The sequence below is a fragment of the Sphaerodactylus townsendi genome, linkage group LG04, assembly GCF_021028975.2.
Source record: "Sphaerodactylus townsendi isolate TG3544 linkage group LG04, MPM_Stown_v2.3, whole genome shotgun sequence".
NCBI classification, from domain to species: Eukaryota; Metazoa; Chordata; class Lepidosauria; order Squamata; family Sphaerodactylidae; genus Sphaerodactylus; species Sphaerodactylus townsendi.
In genome coordinates this window covers 70,180,742-70,200,478 of record NC_059428.1, presented here as the reverse complement: position 1 = coordinate 70,200,478, position 19,737 = coordinate 70,180,742, and the positions used below count along the sequence as shown (strand labels likewise).

General features: G+C 41.6%; 2 protein-coding genes across 6 annotated transcripts in view; both read left to right on the top strand.

The window, feature by feature from the left end:
• Positions 1-1,753, top strand: part of C2CD2 (C2 calcium dependent domain containing 2) — a 36,979-nt gene extending 35,226 nt beyond the window's left edge. Inside the window, exon 11 of the mRNA XM_048494077.1 lies at positions 1,069-1,753. Within this exon, the coding sequence (XP_048350034.1) occupies positions 1,069-1,295 (227 nt within the window). The 3' untranslated portion in view covers positions 1,296-1,753. The remainder of the gene's footprint in view (positions 1-1,068) is intronic.
• A 7,886-nt stretch (positions 1,754-9,639) lies between these two features.
• The window catches only part of PRDM15 (PR/SET domain 15), a 48,667-nt gene continuing 38,569 nt past the window's right edge, over positions 9,640-19,737 (top strand). For 4 of the 5 annotated variants that reach the window (XM_048493728.1, XM_048493727.1, XM_048493725.1 and 1 more), the window contains exon 1: positions 9,955-10,064. In XM_048493728.1, coding sequence (XP_048349685.1) covers positions 10,050-10,064 — 15 coding nt within the window. In that variant the 5' untranslated portion in view covers positions 9,955-10,049. Of the gene's footprint in view, positions 9,715-9,954; positions 10,065-19,737 lie in introns of those variants that run through there. The other variant, XM_048493729.1, reaches the window with a different exon arrangement.

Here is a 19,737-nt window from a genome sequence, read left to right as displayed (position 1 = left end):
TAATCAAAACAAGGAAACCCTCACTTTTCCTTCAGTACCCTGTCTACACTACATATATTATAACTAGCTAGAAATGGGAGATTTATTTTGCACAAAATTAAACTTGCATGAAATGATTTAGTATTCTACTCACTATTAATTTAGTTTTGATGTGAACTATTCCACATGAACATTTTCTACTCCATTTTCAGGAATTCTACTATGCTTTGCAACTAAGTAGCTATTTTTAAATATAAATTCACACATAAAATGGTAAGGCAAATTGCTATTGGAATATTGCAGTTGGCTAGCTCTGAGTAGCAACTGATTATAGTGGCTAAAAGCGAGAGCTGTGGTCCAGAAAGGCCCCAATAATTATTTCACCCATGAAGTTGACAATGTGGCTTTTCTAGGAAGATCTGAGGAAAAAATAATGTCTGTCTCAACCGTGCTTTTGCTGCACACAGTAATCTACAGTTTCGATTTGTCATGCTAGTTACTGAGAATGTATTCTCAAAGTACTTCTGAACACTTCTACACAGTTGCTAAGTATTGCTGTTTGATATGCCTGGTTAAAACTTACGGTTAAGACAGACAAGGTATTTGGGGACCTATGACTGCGTCTTCTTGGCATCTTTTAAAGGTCGTTTACAGCTGCTTGATGCCTTGATTCAGGGAGACAGGGTTTATCTAAAAATCATACCAGATTTTTCACACTGTTACAGCTTTTTATTTCCTTTAAAAAATAGAGAACGGCAGTTTCAATTTATGAAACCATGCAGGGGCAAAAGTGTTAAACCCTTGTTCCCTCCCCAGGTGGGCCTCAGTCTAAATCAGGGCTACTTGTGGCTGTAATTAAGCTTAATGTCTGAGATCTGTGACCTCCGTCCCATCTGCTTTGACCCTTTTGTTTCTGCTGCAGTATTAAATCTGCTTATTTAAAAAAATGGAATGAGACTGAATTTGTACAAAATACTTTGAATAGGAAATATTTCTATTTCAGTTTAAAAATCAAAGGTGACCAAATGAGAAATTGCTGTTTTCCACCTAAAATATTTCACTACTACTTTTATGTTTTCACTGCTGCAGGTGGAATATTAAAAAAGGGTGCAAGATTGTTTTTTCTCCGACGACACCATCTGAAAGACCCAGGCATGAGCCAATCACATAACGACCTCATCTATCTACAACAGCCAACATCCGATGGTACGCGAAGAAAGGGAGGAACCCTTACACGCATTCTCAACAAGAGAATTATCTCTAAGAGCAAGAGCAAAAACAAAGTGAATGGCACATCAGTTGAACCATATGCATAAAATCCAGTTATGCGATCGGCTGTTTACAGAAATATAAACAAACTGTCATGTGCTTCATGAGATTTGCTTGTGCTGTGGTCCATAGAAGAGGCTGGAAAACAAAGGAGGGAATGCAGTGTGGAAAAAGTCTACACAACTTGAAATAATCATAAACCTAAGGTCCGTATCCTAACCCATACTCACTTGGAAGAAAGCTGATTTGAAGTAAACAGACTTTAATCCAAAATTCATCCAGGAATTAAGTTTTTAAAAGTTGTTTTCCAGTTATGAAAAATAACCTGAGCATAGGAACAGTGGAGGCTACATAGTAGGTGATTGTTTGCATGAGTTAATAATGTTTTATGGTCATTTTTATAAAGAGTACAACGAAGGATAGCAATATAAATGTTAAACAGGGTATTGAAAAAGACAAATAAATTAATGTGAATTTGGAAATGCATTAAATATTTTTAGAAGGAGAAATCAAAGGCTGGCTGTTTAAATAGATTTGCCTCTAACATTTAGTAGCCAAACTACTAAATCACTTGTGCAACTAAAGTCACTTGTGCAACTAAACCAATTTACTATTTTGTTCATAAACCTTAGGTCATTGCGCTCAGAAAATATTTGCAAATTCTCCATATTTTTCTATGATAATGGGGAAACTACTGAAAAAAATGAAGCAGTTTACCTTAGGAGCCTGCAAATTTATTAGACAAATATATTCTGTCATATTTTTATTTCTAGTTTTGTTAAAATAGTGCTTGGCTGTCTTTTTTGGACTCTTCATTCTCAGTTTTGTTTTGGAGCTTAAATACTCTATATGTCAAGGAACCTTTGTGTATTTAAGTTTTGAAATGTCTGCAGCTTAAATACCGCTGGTGGTGGAAGTTATGCTTCTCAGCTTACTGTCTGGAAAGTCAGGAACATAATACATACATATAGCTTTTTAAAAAGTGCACATTCTTATTACAGACACATTCCTTATTGAATAATAGCCCTTAAAACACTTCCTTGGAACCACTCTGACTTCGTTGAGGGTTTAGTTTGGAATACTGTATTTACTCAAAGGAAGACAACCCTGGTTAAAAATGTTCCGCTTACATCCAGCACTTTTTGTATTTAACTTTTATGCAAATATAAAATGATCCCATCTTTTTATGGCATACCTGGGAATAAGCCTAGTCTTGCAATTGAGTAAATGATATTGTTCTTGATAAAATTCAGTGGTGATTCACATAAGCTATGACAGTGGGATTTTATATGCAGATTTTGAAAGCTCAGCATACAAAATCAATTAATAGGTTCCAGCTTGCTGGGCAAGATCTGGCTTCTATTATGAGTGTTTCTTATAGACCAGTGGTGGTGAACCTATGGCACGGGTGAACCTATGGCACAGAGTCGCTTCCCCCCCCCCCCCCCCCCCACACACACACATCTAGACTGGCCTGGGCTACTGGGCTCAATTATTAGCATTAAACCTAAGACCTAGTTTTGGGAAGCAGTGTAGGTAACCCTGTTAAGGGCTGTTAAACTCCACTGATTTTCATGCAAATAACTAAAGTGCGATCCTTTACCTGGGAGTGAGCTTGGGTGCTGGCAATGGGGCTTGCTTCTGAGTAAACCCTCCTAGGGTCGTGATTCACCCATTGGAAGAGTTGCACGGTTGCTTCAAAGCAAAGCCACTGACTACCACCAAGCTTAGTCCCGAGTAACACACACCTCGGAGCCAACCGTTTTTTCCTAAACTAAAACCTCAGTATTCAGGTTAAATTGCCATGTTGGCACTTTGCGATAAATAAGTGGGTTTTGGGTTGCAATTTGGGCACTCAGTCTTTAAAAGGTCCGCTATCACTGTTATAGACTGACTACTAAAGAACGATAAAATATGAAATGTTTCACATTTAATAGCAGCATCATGATAGTGATCCCAGGTATACTTACTGTGACATGATTCTTATTGTAATCAGTATGATTTAGTTCCATGTCAATTTAGGATTAGGTTGTAAATAGATTCAGGGCCCTCTCCCCCCTTCTTACCACCCTTGGTTGATAACAGTTTAAGTAGCTGAACTACAAAATTATGTTAAGAATAATTTGCTGCTGTACCTCTTATAAATACTTGAAGACATTGAAAAGCTAGTATTTGAGAGTCTTAACCTGGGTAACTGGATTTTAAGCAAATACCAAAGGCATAATGTTTCAATTTGCTTTAAAAATAAAAACACGAGGAATTATGTAGCATCATATCGGGACAGAATAATGTTTAATATTGTGACTAGAATATTTCAGTTTACAAAGAGGAATTACCTTCCAAAATGCTAACTTCTTTACAATAGTAATGAGAAAGTGTGTGTGTGTGTGAGAGAGAGAGAGAGAGAGAGAGAGAAAAGAAATGCCTCTGTTAACTTCCTTGGAAACAAACAGTATGAAGAGCTTAGCTCTTTAAAAAATTCAGTGGAGTCTGAAAAGTGCAAGTTATTTGTAAAATCTCAGACACCTGCTACTGACACAGATTTGACAGAAAAACAATATGAGGATGCATTTATGCAAGGGCTGATATTTCTAACCACAGTATTAACTAAAAGGTGAAAAATATTCTCTAGTGGTGCATGCTGTTTCTTTCCACAAGGACTTAGCTATACCTTTCAGCTAAAAAGCTGTGCAGCCATTATGTTAGATGCTCAGCAACAAAAAGTTTTTTGTTGAAAGTAGCATATATTGATTGGATGTTGCAGGGATAACTTTCCAACCGGTATCTTTTTCCACTACCATTTCTACCTTTAAAAGTGAAGTCAACTATTCTCTGTTTCACAGGAAGATGTTAGTAGTAGATTCTCCGCCACAGAACTCAACAATGCTATGTAAGGTCCCCATCTGTTTGAAAGTTTGATGATAGTCATTCAATGAACGATAAATGCTCTTGTATCAAAGTACCATGTTCAATCGTCCACAAAATAATATTTTGGACAAAGGTAGCACATAAAAATGAATGCTAGTTCTCCTATTTATTCAGAACTATTTTCTAATGCGGTAGAATACACTTTTCTCAACCACTGTACCTCAACTGATCATACTAACATTTTTGTCTGAGACAGAGTATAGTAGGAGTCTAGTTAAATTAATTTACCTGATTTCATGTCACCAAGAGTAAAGATCAAGTATTGCAGCACCATCTGGATGTAATCCATCACCATCTGGATTTTTCTAAACTTACTTTATATTGTTTCGAATAACTTTCTGGTGAAAACAATTTTTTGCAGTTTTGGAGATTTTGAAGATTTGTCACAAGTTTTAAAATCACTGCCCTATCAACCGTAAAAACAGATTATTTCCATGAATAGTAATAAAGTGAGCTCTGACTATTAAGCTTTTCATGAAGATCAGCAAAACTTACTTGTAAATGGCATACGTGGCGGACTATTACCTAAATCCCCCAGCTGGCATATGAATCTGGCTTTGAAACCATTAGAGTGTATCTTTGCATTAGCAAGTGTCATGTTGGCACTTTTTCTAGTAATGGCCAAGCACTTGAGGATACAAGTTGAATAAAATAAATATTATCAATGGAGTGTAGTACATGTAGCTGAATTGGAATACATGTGTCCATTATTGCATGATTTGTTTCTTCAGATACAATTCATTTCAGAGGGGTAACTGTTAGTCAATTGCAACTAAAATATCAAACTGAGCCTAGTTTGCGAGACAGAGTCTACTTTGTCAGATTTGGCTCATAAAGGTTTATGCCACAACAAATTGCTTATGTCCATGGTTTTAAGACTGATCCCAAAATTGGTTGTGAATGTTTCAAATCCTGAACTGGGAGACGAAGCTCAGAGCTCTCCTTCTCCCAAGTAGCCGTGGGGCGGGGAGGAGATGACAGGGTTAGAGTATGTCAAAACTCTTGTTCTATTTGCTGGCACGTGTGTTCATGGCCAGGGTTTCAGCATGTTCCAAGTTACCAGTGATGAGGAACTGCCTCACAAATCTGATGCCCACTGCCTCACAAATCTGATGCCCACTGCCTCACAAATCAAAAGTCTGAGGCATTGCCGTGGTGGATCCCAGAAGTAACAATAGTTTAAAAGTGCATTCTCCTTCAAAAAGATTGAGTCACTGCCTTTTGTTTTTAATGTGCCACAAGACCGTTATTTCAAGTTTTCTTGTACATCTACCTTACATAATTCCATTTGTACTGTATCAGTTCAGCTGTACGTGAAATCCAAGGTATGAGGAAGAAATAAAATCATATTCCACCTTTTGTAAAGTGCCAGGAATTAAAAGCTATAATGGGATGGAAAACAAGTTACAGACTATTATGTGGCTGCCTCTTCAACATTCATGTATGTTCTTAAAGTATATTTTGTACTAAGTATAAGTGCCATCAAAAAGTTTGTTTACTTGACTTAATGTTTAAGTATGCACATTGTTCTAAGTTCATATCACTCTGAGCAAACAATAGCAGCCTTGAACTTTCCTAGTCTTCTGATATGTTGATTGGGATCAATATTTCCTGTAAGCCATGTGGATCTACGGCCATTTGGCCACTGTATTGGTACCCCAGATAAGGGACTGCCTGGCAGGAAGAACTCTCCCAGGCGGTTCAGTTCCATGCAGTGTCGGGGAAGTTCTGCAGAGCACTGGAGAGTGATTAGACGGACTATTGATTGGGATACTTTTGAATCGGGGGGTGGGGGTGGGGCGCAAGTATTTTGTTGCAATCGGTTGATGCATTACTATAAAATGCCTAGTTTATTATGTATACAGTTAGTCATCTCTCATAAGAAATGTATAATGCTAAATAAACATGGAATAAAATAGCAATGCAAAATAGAATGTAAACCTAGCCTTATAATATTTTTGAATATGCAAAACAAAAACTCAAATTAAAATCGGTGTTTACCAAATTTTCAGTTTGCTTTTTTTAAACAAAGCCATTCTTTAAAATGGTTTCTCAAAACAGGAATGCAATGTTAAATAAATCTGCCATAATAACAAAGCAGTATTTCCTATCCATGCTGCTGAGACAGCAAAATAATTGCTGCTAACTAAACATAGCTTAAGATTCAAGGTGAGGAATATGACAGAGGAAAAGGTAGCAGTATCCATTTTGAATACTTCATGTACTTCCAGTTTTGTTATAATCCTACTTTCAGCATTCTTGTTATTGATCATGGTGATGGCAGAAACCCTGATTTGACTGAAGGACAGGAGTAAAAATGTAAGGCCACTTATGCATGCAGTACTTACTCCATAGCTGTTTGCTTTGCACTGGGGTTCTCCACAGCATTTCATTTACACATTGCGCTCCCTGCCGATTCCTCTTCCTGCATTCTGTTCCTCCCCCCCCCCCCCCCCCATATATATAGTGCCACCGAAGATTGTGGTGGCTTTAAAATGAAGCTTATTTTAATTCTTGGTGAGCGGCAATGTGGCTGGGAGGAGACTTGGGGTGGGATCAGGCCACAGATTGGGGTCTTTCCCTGGCCTTGTCTCTGCCCCCAGTCTTTCTTAGACCACAAGCAAGGAAGTAAAGTTAGCTTAATTTTAAAGCAACACAAGGCCCCTTCCACACACGCAAAATAATGCGTTTTCAAACCACTTTCACAACTGTTTGCAAGTGGATTTTGCCATTCCGCACAGCTTCAAAGAGCACTGAAAGCAGCTTGAAAGTGCATTATTCTGCATGTGTGGAATGAGCCCAAGATTTTGGGCAGCAGCAGGGAAGAGAAAAGTGGCCCATGTTACCTGCCTCTGCTGCCACTGAAAAAAATCACCCAGCAGGCCTCTTGTGGAAGAGTGGAAAACAAACCTGATCCACCAGATTAGAGTCTGTCATTCATGTGAAGGAGTGGAGAACCAAATCCAGTTTTCCAGATTAAAGTCCACCACTCTTAACCACTATACTCCACATACTCTGTTTTGAACTAATGGCCTAATTAAGATGAAGCACTTGAGAGATCCATTTTGCACAGCAAGGTTCCTGCAACTTCAAAGAGAATTAGTTGGGGGGTCTTTGTTTTGGGGCATGTTCAACATTATAACCCACTGCCCTGTTTGCAGTGGGGCAGGCATTAACCATCAGCTGGCTTTTTACTTGCGTCTGGGGGGGGGCGCAATGTTTCATGGGTTCTCTATCGCCATGCCTGCTTTAATTTTTAATATAATTAATTTCTATCTTTAATCTCATCAATAGATGGATATATCAATTTATCAATAGATCGACATAAAAAGACGAACTGTTAAAGGTCTTGCATATGATTTCTGTACACTTTGCCCAAACACTGATTGTCTTTTATGTTGGGAAGTGAGGGGGGAGAAATGGCAGTTTGCAAGCTATGAAACAGCAAAAGGGCAATGTGAACTCCCATTTGCTAAGCTCCTCAGGTTCATGATCATCTATCTCCTGATGTGCAGTAAACCCAAGTGTCAAGACCGACGGGTTTTTCCTGGTGTGGTCTGGAATCACTGATTGCTTCTGTATAAAACTACAAGGCTGGAGAAATCCCAGTGTGTTGATCAAATATAGGGGCAAATCTGGTGTTTTGACTGACTGATTGGTCTTATCATTTTTAGTTTTTTAGTATTGATTTATTGATCTATCACTATGGAGGCCACAGTCAATCGAAATAATACAGGACAACAAGAAGCAGGAAGTAGTTGGCAACAAGGAAGAGGACAAAGGGAAAACATGCAAAGCAGCATGAGGGAGTGGGGGGCGGTTAAGGCAGAGGGAAGACGTCTGGGGCAAAGGCGTGCCCACTGGCAAATCTGGCAGCGAAGCAATATTGAAATCGTGCTGTAAGTGGATTTGCTTGCTGCAGAGATAGTGGAAAGTGAAAGCTCGGTTAGTGGAAATAAGTCCGCATAAGAAAACCTGACGCAACAGATATTTGCCTCCACTGCATACCAAACACCTTGTGCATAATTGGCCAAAGTTTCAGTATAGCACTCCTAAACGTTTGAGTTTTTTCACAGCAGGCACACTGGATCTCCTGATTACAGACTAGGGCAGCAGAAATAACTTGGGTCAGGTCCCCTCCTTTTGGACAAATGCCACTATTACCCCACTGCACCCTCCTGGGATGCCCTGATATGATGCTGAGTGTTGCATTGATACCCCAGTGCTGCTGCCAGCCCCGCATTGTAGCAGGGGCATTCCAAGAGGCGTGGACCATGAAGCTTAATGAGTTTAACTGAAGGCTTTTTGGTGGTGAGGAGGCTGTTTTAGTTTTTGCCTCCCTGGACTGCCAAAAAGCCCTCTGGAGGTGGCAGGGCACTGCCTTAGCGGTGCCATTCCTTGTCATCCCAGGGCTCAGGATTGGGCTGCCCATTTACTATAAACATAACTGGGACAATACCCAATGCCTGAGAGCTGCAAACTGCTGGCCTTACACTATATCAGCAGATGTTTTAGTTTTTGCCATTGTTTCCCCAAGCACTTTTACTGCATTTATCATTTCTGAACCAGATTCCTTTGAGCGTGCAATCATGGTCTTTATTTCTTTAACCCAGCAAACACTGGGCCCTTATCTAGGCCCAGGTAGTCGCCCAACTGTCTTTCAACTATTTTCTCCTACCCCTGGTCCTCAGTTTTCGAATGGAATTTTAAAAAATTATTAGTCACATCAAGTGGTGAGCTGTGTATACAGAAGAGGCCCAAGATCGCACTGTGTATTACTCAAGAGATCATGAGTAGGCATTTCTTCCAGCGTCCAGCCCCTTGCTCTCCCACACCAGGGGGCTAATAGTTTGGGAGGTAATGCTGTAGGAAGGGTAGGCAACAACAGGACCCCCCCCCCAAGTGTTCTAATCAAAATCCCAGACGTTACAGTCCCCATAAGCATAAAAGTAAATCATTAGGAGATCCACACACTGATCTCCCAGATTCCGTATAATCTGCCCCTTGCTCCAAGGGAAAAACTATTGGTCATAGTTTTGACAAACCAAAAAGTTCCCCCAATAATTTATTCCGGTGATGTGGATTTGGACTGCTTGAGCAACGTTAAAGGGTGGTCCTAAAGAAAGAATACTATTTCGTATTAGTTATAGATAGTTTCCGGAATAGTTAACAAAAGGGTGGATGCTGAAGGGATACAGCTGTCTACAAAAATGAACGTTACTCAACCTAACAGATCAAATCTGAAGGCATTAGCCACAAACGAGAGCAACAAGAGCTCCAACTGTGGCTGCAAATACACGAAGTTCAGCTATGCCATGGAACAACGCCATATACAGCATCGCGTACCAGGATATCATCGCAACATCTTTCACCCGCTGATCCTTCCCGTCTACATTGTGGACATTGTGAGCCACATGTACTACGATTCCCAAGTCGCAACGCGAAAACCCCACACCAGCTTCCGGTAGCGCGCAGTTTCCGGCTCAGATCGGAACCTGGAGTCCGGATTCGATCCGGGTGCGAACATTCCAAAAGCAGGTAACGCCAATCCCCGCCTTGCAGGGTGCCGCTCGCTCGCATCCAGGAGCCGCAGGGGCTCGTCACTCGGGACCCTGCGCCAGGGGCGCCTCGTCCCGTCCTTGGGGCCGCCCAGGGTAGCGCGGCGGAGCCTCCGGTCCGGCCGCGCCTCCTCCGCCTGCTCCTCCTCCCCTCCGTCTCGCTCTCCTCCTCCACGCCGCCTGTTCTTTGTTACAGGCAGCAGCCGCCGCCAGCGACCGCGCGCGCCATGGAGGGGGCGAGGCGGGTCCGAGGAAAAACCCGGCGGAGCCGCTCCCGGATCCCTGGTTGGGCCCAAGTAGTGCGACGCCTCCCCGATGCGGCGCAGGATGGTCGGGCTTGTCTCCATTGCCCCGTCCTGGGTTCCTCAGCCTGAGTCCCTCCCTCTCCGTCTGCACTTCAGCACTGGGAGGGGCAGCTTGTGGGGGCCGGAGTGGAAGGGGAGGGAAGGACAAAATGGGAACGAGTTGGGAGCTGCCCGGGAAAGGGTGGGTTCAGCTTGCGGGTCGCTGAAACCCGGTTAGTCTCCACGCGCCTTGATCTGGTCACCTGGAGGACGGGGCGCGCTGGTTTTTCTCAGCCACTCCCGCGTGTGTGTCTCAGGCGCTTTTCCAAAAGAGAGAAAGGCGCTCCTGAGGAGCCCTGTTAAATCAGCAAGCCGCCCAAAGGCTTCTCGTTATTTTGGGGTGCTTAACGGTTATCTGCTTGATTGGGGGTGAAGTGGGCTTTCATGCGTTTTTGAGCTGTATCACTTCTTTCTGTATGCACAAGTTACTGCATTCACAAGTTACAAGCAAAATGCGCTGAAAGGATTTTTTTTAAATCCTCACCATGATTTTGATGTATACAAGCTAGTAAAATAGATGGTGGGGGACACCCCCCAAACATTCAAAATTCGTTTTTGCATTCTCCTTAATCATCACCCTTTCCTCCCTGTATAGTAGAAAACTGACAAACGTGGGCTAGCCAGATTTACTTAATGGTGCTATAGAGACAGGTAAACCACCTCCGAACATTTCTTGCCTTGAAATCCCTACAAGTAGCATAAGTCAGCTGCGACTTGACCAAAAAAAAGTAATGGAGGATTCTCTCACAGAATTTTAAGATCAGGCTTTGCTACACTTACGATAACCATAGGTGAAAATGCATGCAAATTACTGTGAAAGTTTTCTTTTGATCTGGAAAGGAGGATTATAAAAATAGCAATGTCCCAGAAACATTTGTGCTGCATGAGTATTTTTTGCTAGGTTATACCAAGCCACATTTTTCAGAGAAATACATTGATTTTTACCCTATTGATTTTTCTTTCTTGTGTATTCTCATGCCTTTCTGCTAATGCGAATTAAGCCCACATTGTACACATTTTCTTGATGTTAGGAGTAAATGGGGAAGCAGGTGTGATTGGAGAGATTTGTATAAGTTCAATAGAAAAAGCAACTGCACATTACATTAACTGTACAATTAACTGATCCTACAACACTTCAGAGTTGATGAAGTTCATCTACTACAGGCATGTAGTACTGCTAGAGACATCTCATAGAGTTACACTTAGATAAAAAAATTTCACTAAAACATAGTAGCACAGTGTTGGATCCTGCTTATAATTATTCAAGTCCAAGTTAATTTGTTAAACCATCTGATTTCTTTTTATGTTTGTTAGATGCATCTTTCATTATTTGTCCTCAAAAGTGATATACCAGTTAGTACATTAGTACAAAACATGACATGTGTTCGTTTGCACGGTGCTATGTCTTCTCCCAGTTTGATGATTCATGTATGTTTTTTCAAAAACAAGGGGAACACCATAAATATAAGTTTGTATAACATATCCACGCCGTGCCCTGGATATCCCAGGCTAGCTTGATCTCATTTGATCTCAGAAGCTAAGCAGAATCAACCAAAACAAGTATTTGGGTGGGGGAACGCGGAGGAATACCAAGGTCATGACTCAGAGGCTGGGAATGGCAAACCACTTCTGAACATCTCTTGGCCTTGAAAACCCTAAGTAGTCACCATAAGTAAGCTCCGACTTAACAACACACACACAGTAAGTATGTATACATGTATGTGTATATATTTATGTATAATGTGTATACATACACACACACACATACATACACACACACATATCGGGACCTATATTAAATATTTCATGGAGAAAGGAGAAATCATACTGCTTAAAAAGGTTTTTAAAATCCACAAATATAGTAATACTGTCATGGGATGCCAAGCAAAATTAGTGTAGCAGAACTCACTATAGTATAGCACTTAGCTTAACCTATATGAAATTGCTGTCAAATTACAGTCTTGTTGGAGGAAAGCTGTTGGGGTAGGCAATTTGAAACAAGGAAAAAATGGGCCTGGGGAAGATTGAGAACTTTTCTCCCTCCCTCTCCTGTGTAAAGAAGAGCATTAAGTTGCAGTTGAATTCGTTTGCATAGAACATATAGTTCAGCCCATATCTGCCTGCATGAATGAGAGGGAATTCAAACAGGTCTGCATATAAGCAGTAGATTAGCTTCAATAGCCCTCTGTTGTCAGATTTTGGAAGCTAAGCAGGATCAGTAATGGAAGGTAGTTGGATGGGAGGCCATCATCACCGAAGACCAGGGCTCCTATGCAGAGAAAGGCCATAGCAAACTGTCTCTGGTCATCTCTTGCCATGAAGAGCCCGTGAGGGATAGCTATATCCGCCCGGGGATCGGGCGGTATATAAATTGAAAAAATAAATAAAATAAATAAAAATATATGTCAGTTGCAACTTGACAGCATTTTATTAGTAGTATATGCAGAACAGGGCTGGCATCAGCAAGCCTTGAAGTGGCAGCTGGCAGGGCCTAGGTAGGATTTCTAGTGGGGCCCAGGTGGATAGTGCATAGTTGCGACTCCTAGAAATAATGGCAATGGCACTGCTAGATGCATACAGAAAAGAGGGCATGATGTAATGTTGATAATTTTATTACTGTTGCTTGGGAATATGTCTCATTAAACATTGTGGCGTTCACTTCTTTTTGTGATCTTTTCCTGGGTCATCTAAGGTTCGCATGAGCTGTTCTGCAGTAGTGGTGAGCTACCAGTGGCTTCACAGGCTATCATGGAGCCCCTGGATCCAGAAAATATGGAGACAACAATGCTAGTGTTGCCATCAGACTTTCCTTAAATATAATGTCGAAGGCTTTCACGGCCAGATTCAACTGGTTCTGGTGGGTTTTCTGGGCTGTGTGGCTGTGATCTGATGGATCTTGTTCCTAACGTTTCGCCTGCATCTGTGGCTGGCATCTTTAGAGGTGTATCACAGACTTCCCTCTGTGATTCACCTCTGAAGATGCCAGTCACAGATGCAGGTGAAATGTTAGGAACAAGATCCACCAGACCACGGCCACACAGCCCGGAAAACCCACCAGAACCAGTTTCCTTGAATAGTTCATGAAGTGAAGATCTGTTGTCAAAATCAAGAAATACAGTCTATATCCAGCCATTCTCCACTGTTTGATTCATCCTCAGTCAGAACTCATTCTGTTCAGCTCAGCTGGGATCATGGGGCAAAAGACAGAAAGATATTTGGGGAGGAGGGAATGAATTGATTTGTCTGTGTATTTTTCCATCTCTTCCTTTTTTTCTGCTATTCACCTGGGGTTTATGTTGACAATCTTGAAAGACTACATTTGAACCAGGAAGAGAAAGATAAATCATTCCAACATAGTACCTGGATGAATTGTCAGCAGCAGAGAATCACTGCCCAAACTGATTTGCTTTATTCCCCAGTTATTTCTTAGTGATAACTTTCTGCAAGACTAGCTACCATTTAAAGGCATAAGAGCTCTACTGGGTTGGATCTCTAGTGTTCTGCTTGCAAAAATAGCTGGCCAAGTATCTCTTAAGATAAGCAAACCAGGCATGAAGGCAGCATCTCTGCTGTTCATCTATATTATCTGGTTTCTGAGGAATGTTCCTCTGGGGCCCCTTCTCCACATGCAGAATAATGCACTTTCAATCCACTTTCACAATTGTTTACAAGTGGATTTTGCTATTTCACACAGTAAAATCCAGCAGCAAAGTGCACTGAAAGTGGATTGAAAGTGCATTATTCTGCATGTGCGGAAGGGGCCTAAATGTGGACCCTCTGTTTAGATTCCCTGGCTAATAGCTATTGATAGACCAGTACTCTGGATACACCATTAAAAAACCCAACAAATATGTATATTAATTTTTTCAGGCTCTCAGACTAGAAGGCTATCCTTGCTTTTCAGCGTGACCCTGCAAAGAGCGCTGGTGTTCTTCACCACCACTGAGCTACATGGTACAAAAGCCTCCACTTCAGAACATGGTTCTGAAGTTTTAATCCTATACTAGTTTTTAAAAACTTGCTTTTTAGTTTTAAAAAACCTTCATAGAATTATGGAGTGGAAAGGGGCCACGCAGAACACCTAGTCCAACTCCCTGCTCAATGCAGAATCAGTGTAAAGAATCCCTGGCAAGAGTTCCTCCCACTGCTGTTTGATGACTGCCAGTGAGGGGGAGCTCACCACTTCCATAGGCAGCCAATTCCACTGCTGAACTACTCTTACTGTACATTTTTTTAATATAATCCAGCCGGTATTTTTCCACCCATAAATTATACCCATTATTGGGAATCCTATCCTCTGTTGCCAACAGGAACAGCTCCCTGCCTCCTTTATGTCACAACCTTTAAAGAGAGCAATCATGTTCTGTCCCCCACCCCCACCCCCCAGCCAACTCCACTTTTCCAGATTGAACATTGCCAAGTCTCTCAGCTAGTCTTCTTAGGGCTTGGTCTCCAGGCCCCTGATAATTAAATCTTTGTCGCTCTCTTCTGCACTCACTTGGCTCTGTCCATATCCTTTTTGAAGTGAGGCCTTCAGAACTGCACACAGTACTTCAAAGTTCAGTCTGACCAATGCAGTTTACAGTGACACTGGGACATCTTCTGATTTGGATGTATACCTCTGTTGATACACTCAAAACCACAATAGCATTTTTTGCCAGTTCATCACACTGATTGCTCATATTTACTTACAGTCCACCTGTACCCAAACATCTTACTTACACAGACTGCTACCCAGAAGTGTATTTCCCATCCAGTACACATGATTCTCATTTTTGTACCCAGATGTCAACACTTGTCCTTGTTGAATTGCATCTTGATCACAACCACTTATTTTTCTAGTGTGTTCAGATCTCATTGAATTCTATATCTTCTGTGGTGTTTGCTACTCCTCCTAATTTGATGTCATCTTCAGATTTTATGAGTAGTCGCTCCACCTTCTCATCCAGATCATTTATCAAATATTGAAAAGTACCAAGGCCAGAACTGAGCTCTGTGGCACCCAACTGAACCCCTTCCTCCAGCGAGACGAAATGCCATTGACAACTACTCTTCAGGTGCCGTTCTCTAAGCAGTTCTCTATCCACCTAACTATCTTAAGAGTCCTTCAGTCTACCCAGCAAAACATTATGGGGGACCCTGTCAAAAGCTTTTCTGAAATCCAGTTAAAATGTTGATGACATTCCCACAATCCAGTAAGCCGGTTTCTCAATCAAAGAAAGAAATGAGGTTGGTCTAGCACAGTGGTGGCGAACCTATGGCAAGGGTGCCAGAGGTGGCACTCAGAGCCCTCTCTGTGGGCACGCACACACAGAGTTCATCATGGGGGAATCGCCCCCCCACACACACACATCTAGGCTGGCCTGGGCCGCTGGACTTGATGTGCATGCACCTCAGCGAGCAGGGAAGACTCAGCTGGTGGGCCTGGTGCCTGTGCTCCAGGTGGCTGCTACCCAGGGGTGTGTGTGAGGTGGCAGAGATGCTAGAGAGGCACAGAGTGACGGATGTGGGACTTGCTGGAGACTACAGCAGGCTGGCCCCTGCTCGAGGGGGTTATTCGGGTTAAATTGCTGTGTTGGCACTTTGCGATAAATAAGTGGGTTTTGGGTTGCAATTTGGGCATTTGGTCTCGAAAAGGTTCGCCATCACTGGTCTAGCAGAACCTATTGGGGAGAAATCTGTGCTGACTCTCCTGGATCATCAGGTTGTCCTTCACATGCTCACATATTAAAATCTGCTCCAGTATCCTCACTGGGACACACTGACTGGCATTTAGTTTCCGGAGTCATCCTTCCTGCCTTTTTTGAAGATTGGAATAACATTTGCTCTCCTTCAGTCTTGTGGCACATCTCCAATCTTCCAAGAAGTCTTGAAGATGATGGACAGAGGCTCTGCAAGATAGTTCTTTGACCATTCTTGGGTGCACATCATCTGGCCCAGGGGATTTAGTATTCATCTAATGCTGCCAGTTGCCTCTCAGTAACCTCTCTATCCGTGTCATCCAGCAGCCTGGGTACCATGTCTTGCCTACTACCATCTGTAGATGAACCTGTTCTCTTCTTTAAGAAAAAAAACCTACCTCTTAGGCTTTAAAAGAAAGTCTTGGTGGGAGTTGTGCATCCATAGGTAGCTTGTGTTAAGATAAATGGTGTTCTCAGTAGTCACCCTGAAAAATCACATGGTGGTATGTGGATAATGCCATTGTTCGGAAAATGTGGCACTGACTGTACCAAAGTATTGTGAGGTGGTGTAATATGTAATGTTATCAACAACTGTATGAAGTATGACATAAATAGTGGCTAAAATATAGTCAAAAACCTATCCTTATATTTGGCATAGGAAGGACAAAGCATTAGCTGCAAATTGAATTTTGATGTGTCCTGTGGTCCACAACTGACTCGTCAAAAATTTGTATTTATATTCAGATACATTTTTTTCAGACTTCCATCCCACTGTCAAATTATTCCAGAACTCATGTTTTTCCCTGTTCTATTTTCTACACCGGCTAGTTCTCTTCCAGAATCTCCTTTCATACCTAGCCTCCTGTTCATTTTTAGGCCTTATCTTTAGACTGACCCTATATTTCTAAGCAATGGTATACCCTTCTCCACCATTTAGTTCAACTGCTGTTGAAGGGTTCAGTACTGCTAAGTATTCCCCTATGATAGCTGTTCCACTTATGTAAGACATAAACCTAAAATGGAACCTGAGATAAATTTTGTTTCTAAAAGTGCCAGATGCATAATCTCAGGCACAGGTAGCTGCAGAATAGTAGGGTTGAAAAGTGTTCAGGTGGGGGGTGGGTACGTGAATGAATGTCACACTCTATACTGAGTTACATTTAGTGAATACATCACAAGGTACAGAGGTGTTTCCAGTTTATGCATCTGTGACAGGCTATTTGCCATTCTACATCCCAAAGAGCTCCTCTCTTTTCCAAGGAGGAATGAATCCCTGGCTCATTCCGCATATGCAGAATAATGCACTTTCAAACTGCTTTCAGTGCTCTTTGAAGCTGTGCGGAATAGCAAAATCCACTTGCAAACAGTTGTGAAAGTGGTTTTAAAATTCATTATTTTGCGTGTGCGGAAGGGGCTCCAGTCTGCTCTGAGGCTTAGGAATGCTGACTGTCACTTTTCTTTGTAGCTTTCTTTGAAATACTACCAGACTTCATTTACTTCTGTGGCAGTGAGTATCCTCCAAAGGCAGAGAAGGGTTTGTCAGAGATGTTTAAGATGTTTTCACTCAAGGTAACCAGTTCACCATCCTCCCCCAACCTCAGCCAATTTATGGTGAAATGAGAAGAATTTCTCAAAGTATATGATCAGAATGGTTCACAGAAACAAAGTTTATTTCTGAGCACGCTTCCTATTCCCTTATACTGTATTCTCCCCAGCATACCAAAGCTATCCTGCCTCGGGAATTTTCTTGTATGATGGTTGTTGACAAACTGTTGAGAAGGACTCTTACATTTAAAGGATTTATTAAATTCCTAGGTGGGGAAAACTTCTACCACCTGACAGCTTATTTGCTGTCAAGCCTCATGAATGATTCTAACATTTTTTCTGGCCAGTTGTGAGCATCTGGAATCCTACACAAGGAAGGTTCCCCCAAAGAAGGAATAGTTTGAGAAGCTGAGTTAGGATGCCTGAAAGAATTTTCACCTGGGAAAATAAACCAACCTGCTTTTGAAGGAAGTGTAAAACCCAGCACTGAGTTGGATCCAGCCAGCTTTTCAAGAGCCAACTATTGGCATTGTAGAGTTAATGCTGACATCGACCATCAGGAGCTTGGTGGTGACTCTGGATGCCTCATTTTCAATGGAGGCAGAGGTCACAAATGTAGTCAGAATGGCATTTTTCCATCTTTACCAGACTTGGCAACTGGCACCCTTCCTATCTTGCCCATACCTAGTCACAGTGATCCATGCAACCATCACCTCCAGATTGGACTATTGTAGCTCTATGCAGGATTACTCGTTAGACTGCTCTGGAAACTTCATTTCTTCAACTGGTCCAGAATGCGATGCCTCAGGTCATTACAGTGACCCCATAGAGAGCACATATACAACCCAACTCTATGTGCTGGCTCCATGTGGAGTACCAGATCAGGTCAAGGTTTTGGTATTGGCCTTTAAAGCCCTAAACAGTCTGGGACCGTAATGCCTACAAGACTGCCTCTCCCAATACACCCCCTCCCCTTCAAAAAAAGGTATGTATGCACAGCTGGGAACAACATCCTGGGAGTCCCTGGCCCAAAAAGCATTTAAATGTCCTCAACCAGAGGCAGATACTCCTTGGTTGTGGCCCTGGAATACTCTTATCAAGTGAGACCTGGGTCCTGAGGGACCTGATGCAGCTCCACAGGGCCTGTAAGACTGAGATATTCTGCCAGCCCTACAGTTGAAGACAGTGATGGTTTCAATCTGATCTGGCCTCCCTCCCTCTCTGCCTTTCCTTTTACCTATTTGCCTATATTTTACCTACTTTTATTCCCATCCCTTACCTTATTGAAGGTACCCTATTGTTTCTCTCTTCACTTTATTCTTTCTCCTCTTCAACTGGTTCCCCATTATTGTTATACAGTTTAAAGACACTATTGTAATTTTCAACAGCTATCGACGATTTACTATTGTTAATGATGTGATTTTGATTGCTGTTGGAATTTGTTGTGAGCTGTCCTAAGCCTGACTTGGTTGGGAAAGGATGGGATAGAAAGTGAAAGAATGAATAAATAAACATGAGTACCATAGCATTATTGTCTTTTCCTGTGACCAAAGTATGATAGACTCAGTTCAGTCATTTTAGTTGAGGCTTGATTTGATCTGAAACCCACATATTTGTCTATGGTATCTGTAAAATTCTCCTCCAACACCATATTTCAAATGAAACAACTTGTTTCCTGTCAGCTCTTCATTGGCCAGCTTTCACACCCATACATAGTAATGAGGAGTATTGTGTTATGTAGTATCTTGATCTTTGTTGCCAGTGGCACATCCTTACACTTAAGGATGTTTTCTAGCTCCTTCATAGCTACCCTTTGAAGTCTCAATCTCCTTCTGATTTCTTGGTTGTACTCTCCCTTTTGTTTGATGACTGAACCAAGAAATAGAAACAACAATTCTTCATTGTCAACCTTAAAGTGCTGAAATTCCTCAGTAGTCATTCTTTTTGTCTTCTTGATTTGGAGTTGTAATCTTGCTTTGGTGCTTTCTGCTTCAACCTTCATTAGTAGAAGTTTCAGGTCTATTGGCATTATCTACACATCCCAAATTGTTAATGATCCTTCTACCAATTTTCTTTCCACCTTCATCTAAATCTAATCCTGTTCACGATATGTTCTGCTTGTAGACTGAAGAGATAAGGCAATTTGTATTGCACTGCTTATTACATCTTTCATTGTATTTGTTTACATAGTTTTATGCCATTTGCTTGGAGTGTCAGTGAGAAGGGAAGACTGTAAATAAAATAAATAAAACTCAGCCAATAATCTTTGTTTCGTATGCTTTTTCAAGAAACAGTACTGAGATTGTGTGTGTTCTTTCTAGTCACCTAGAGTGTTCACTCACTCTATTTATTTTCACATGAAATGGTCTTTTAAAGGGTTGCAGATCACTTCCATTTGAGGTTAACATATTTGTTCAATGCGGTCATTTTTCA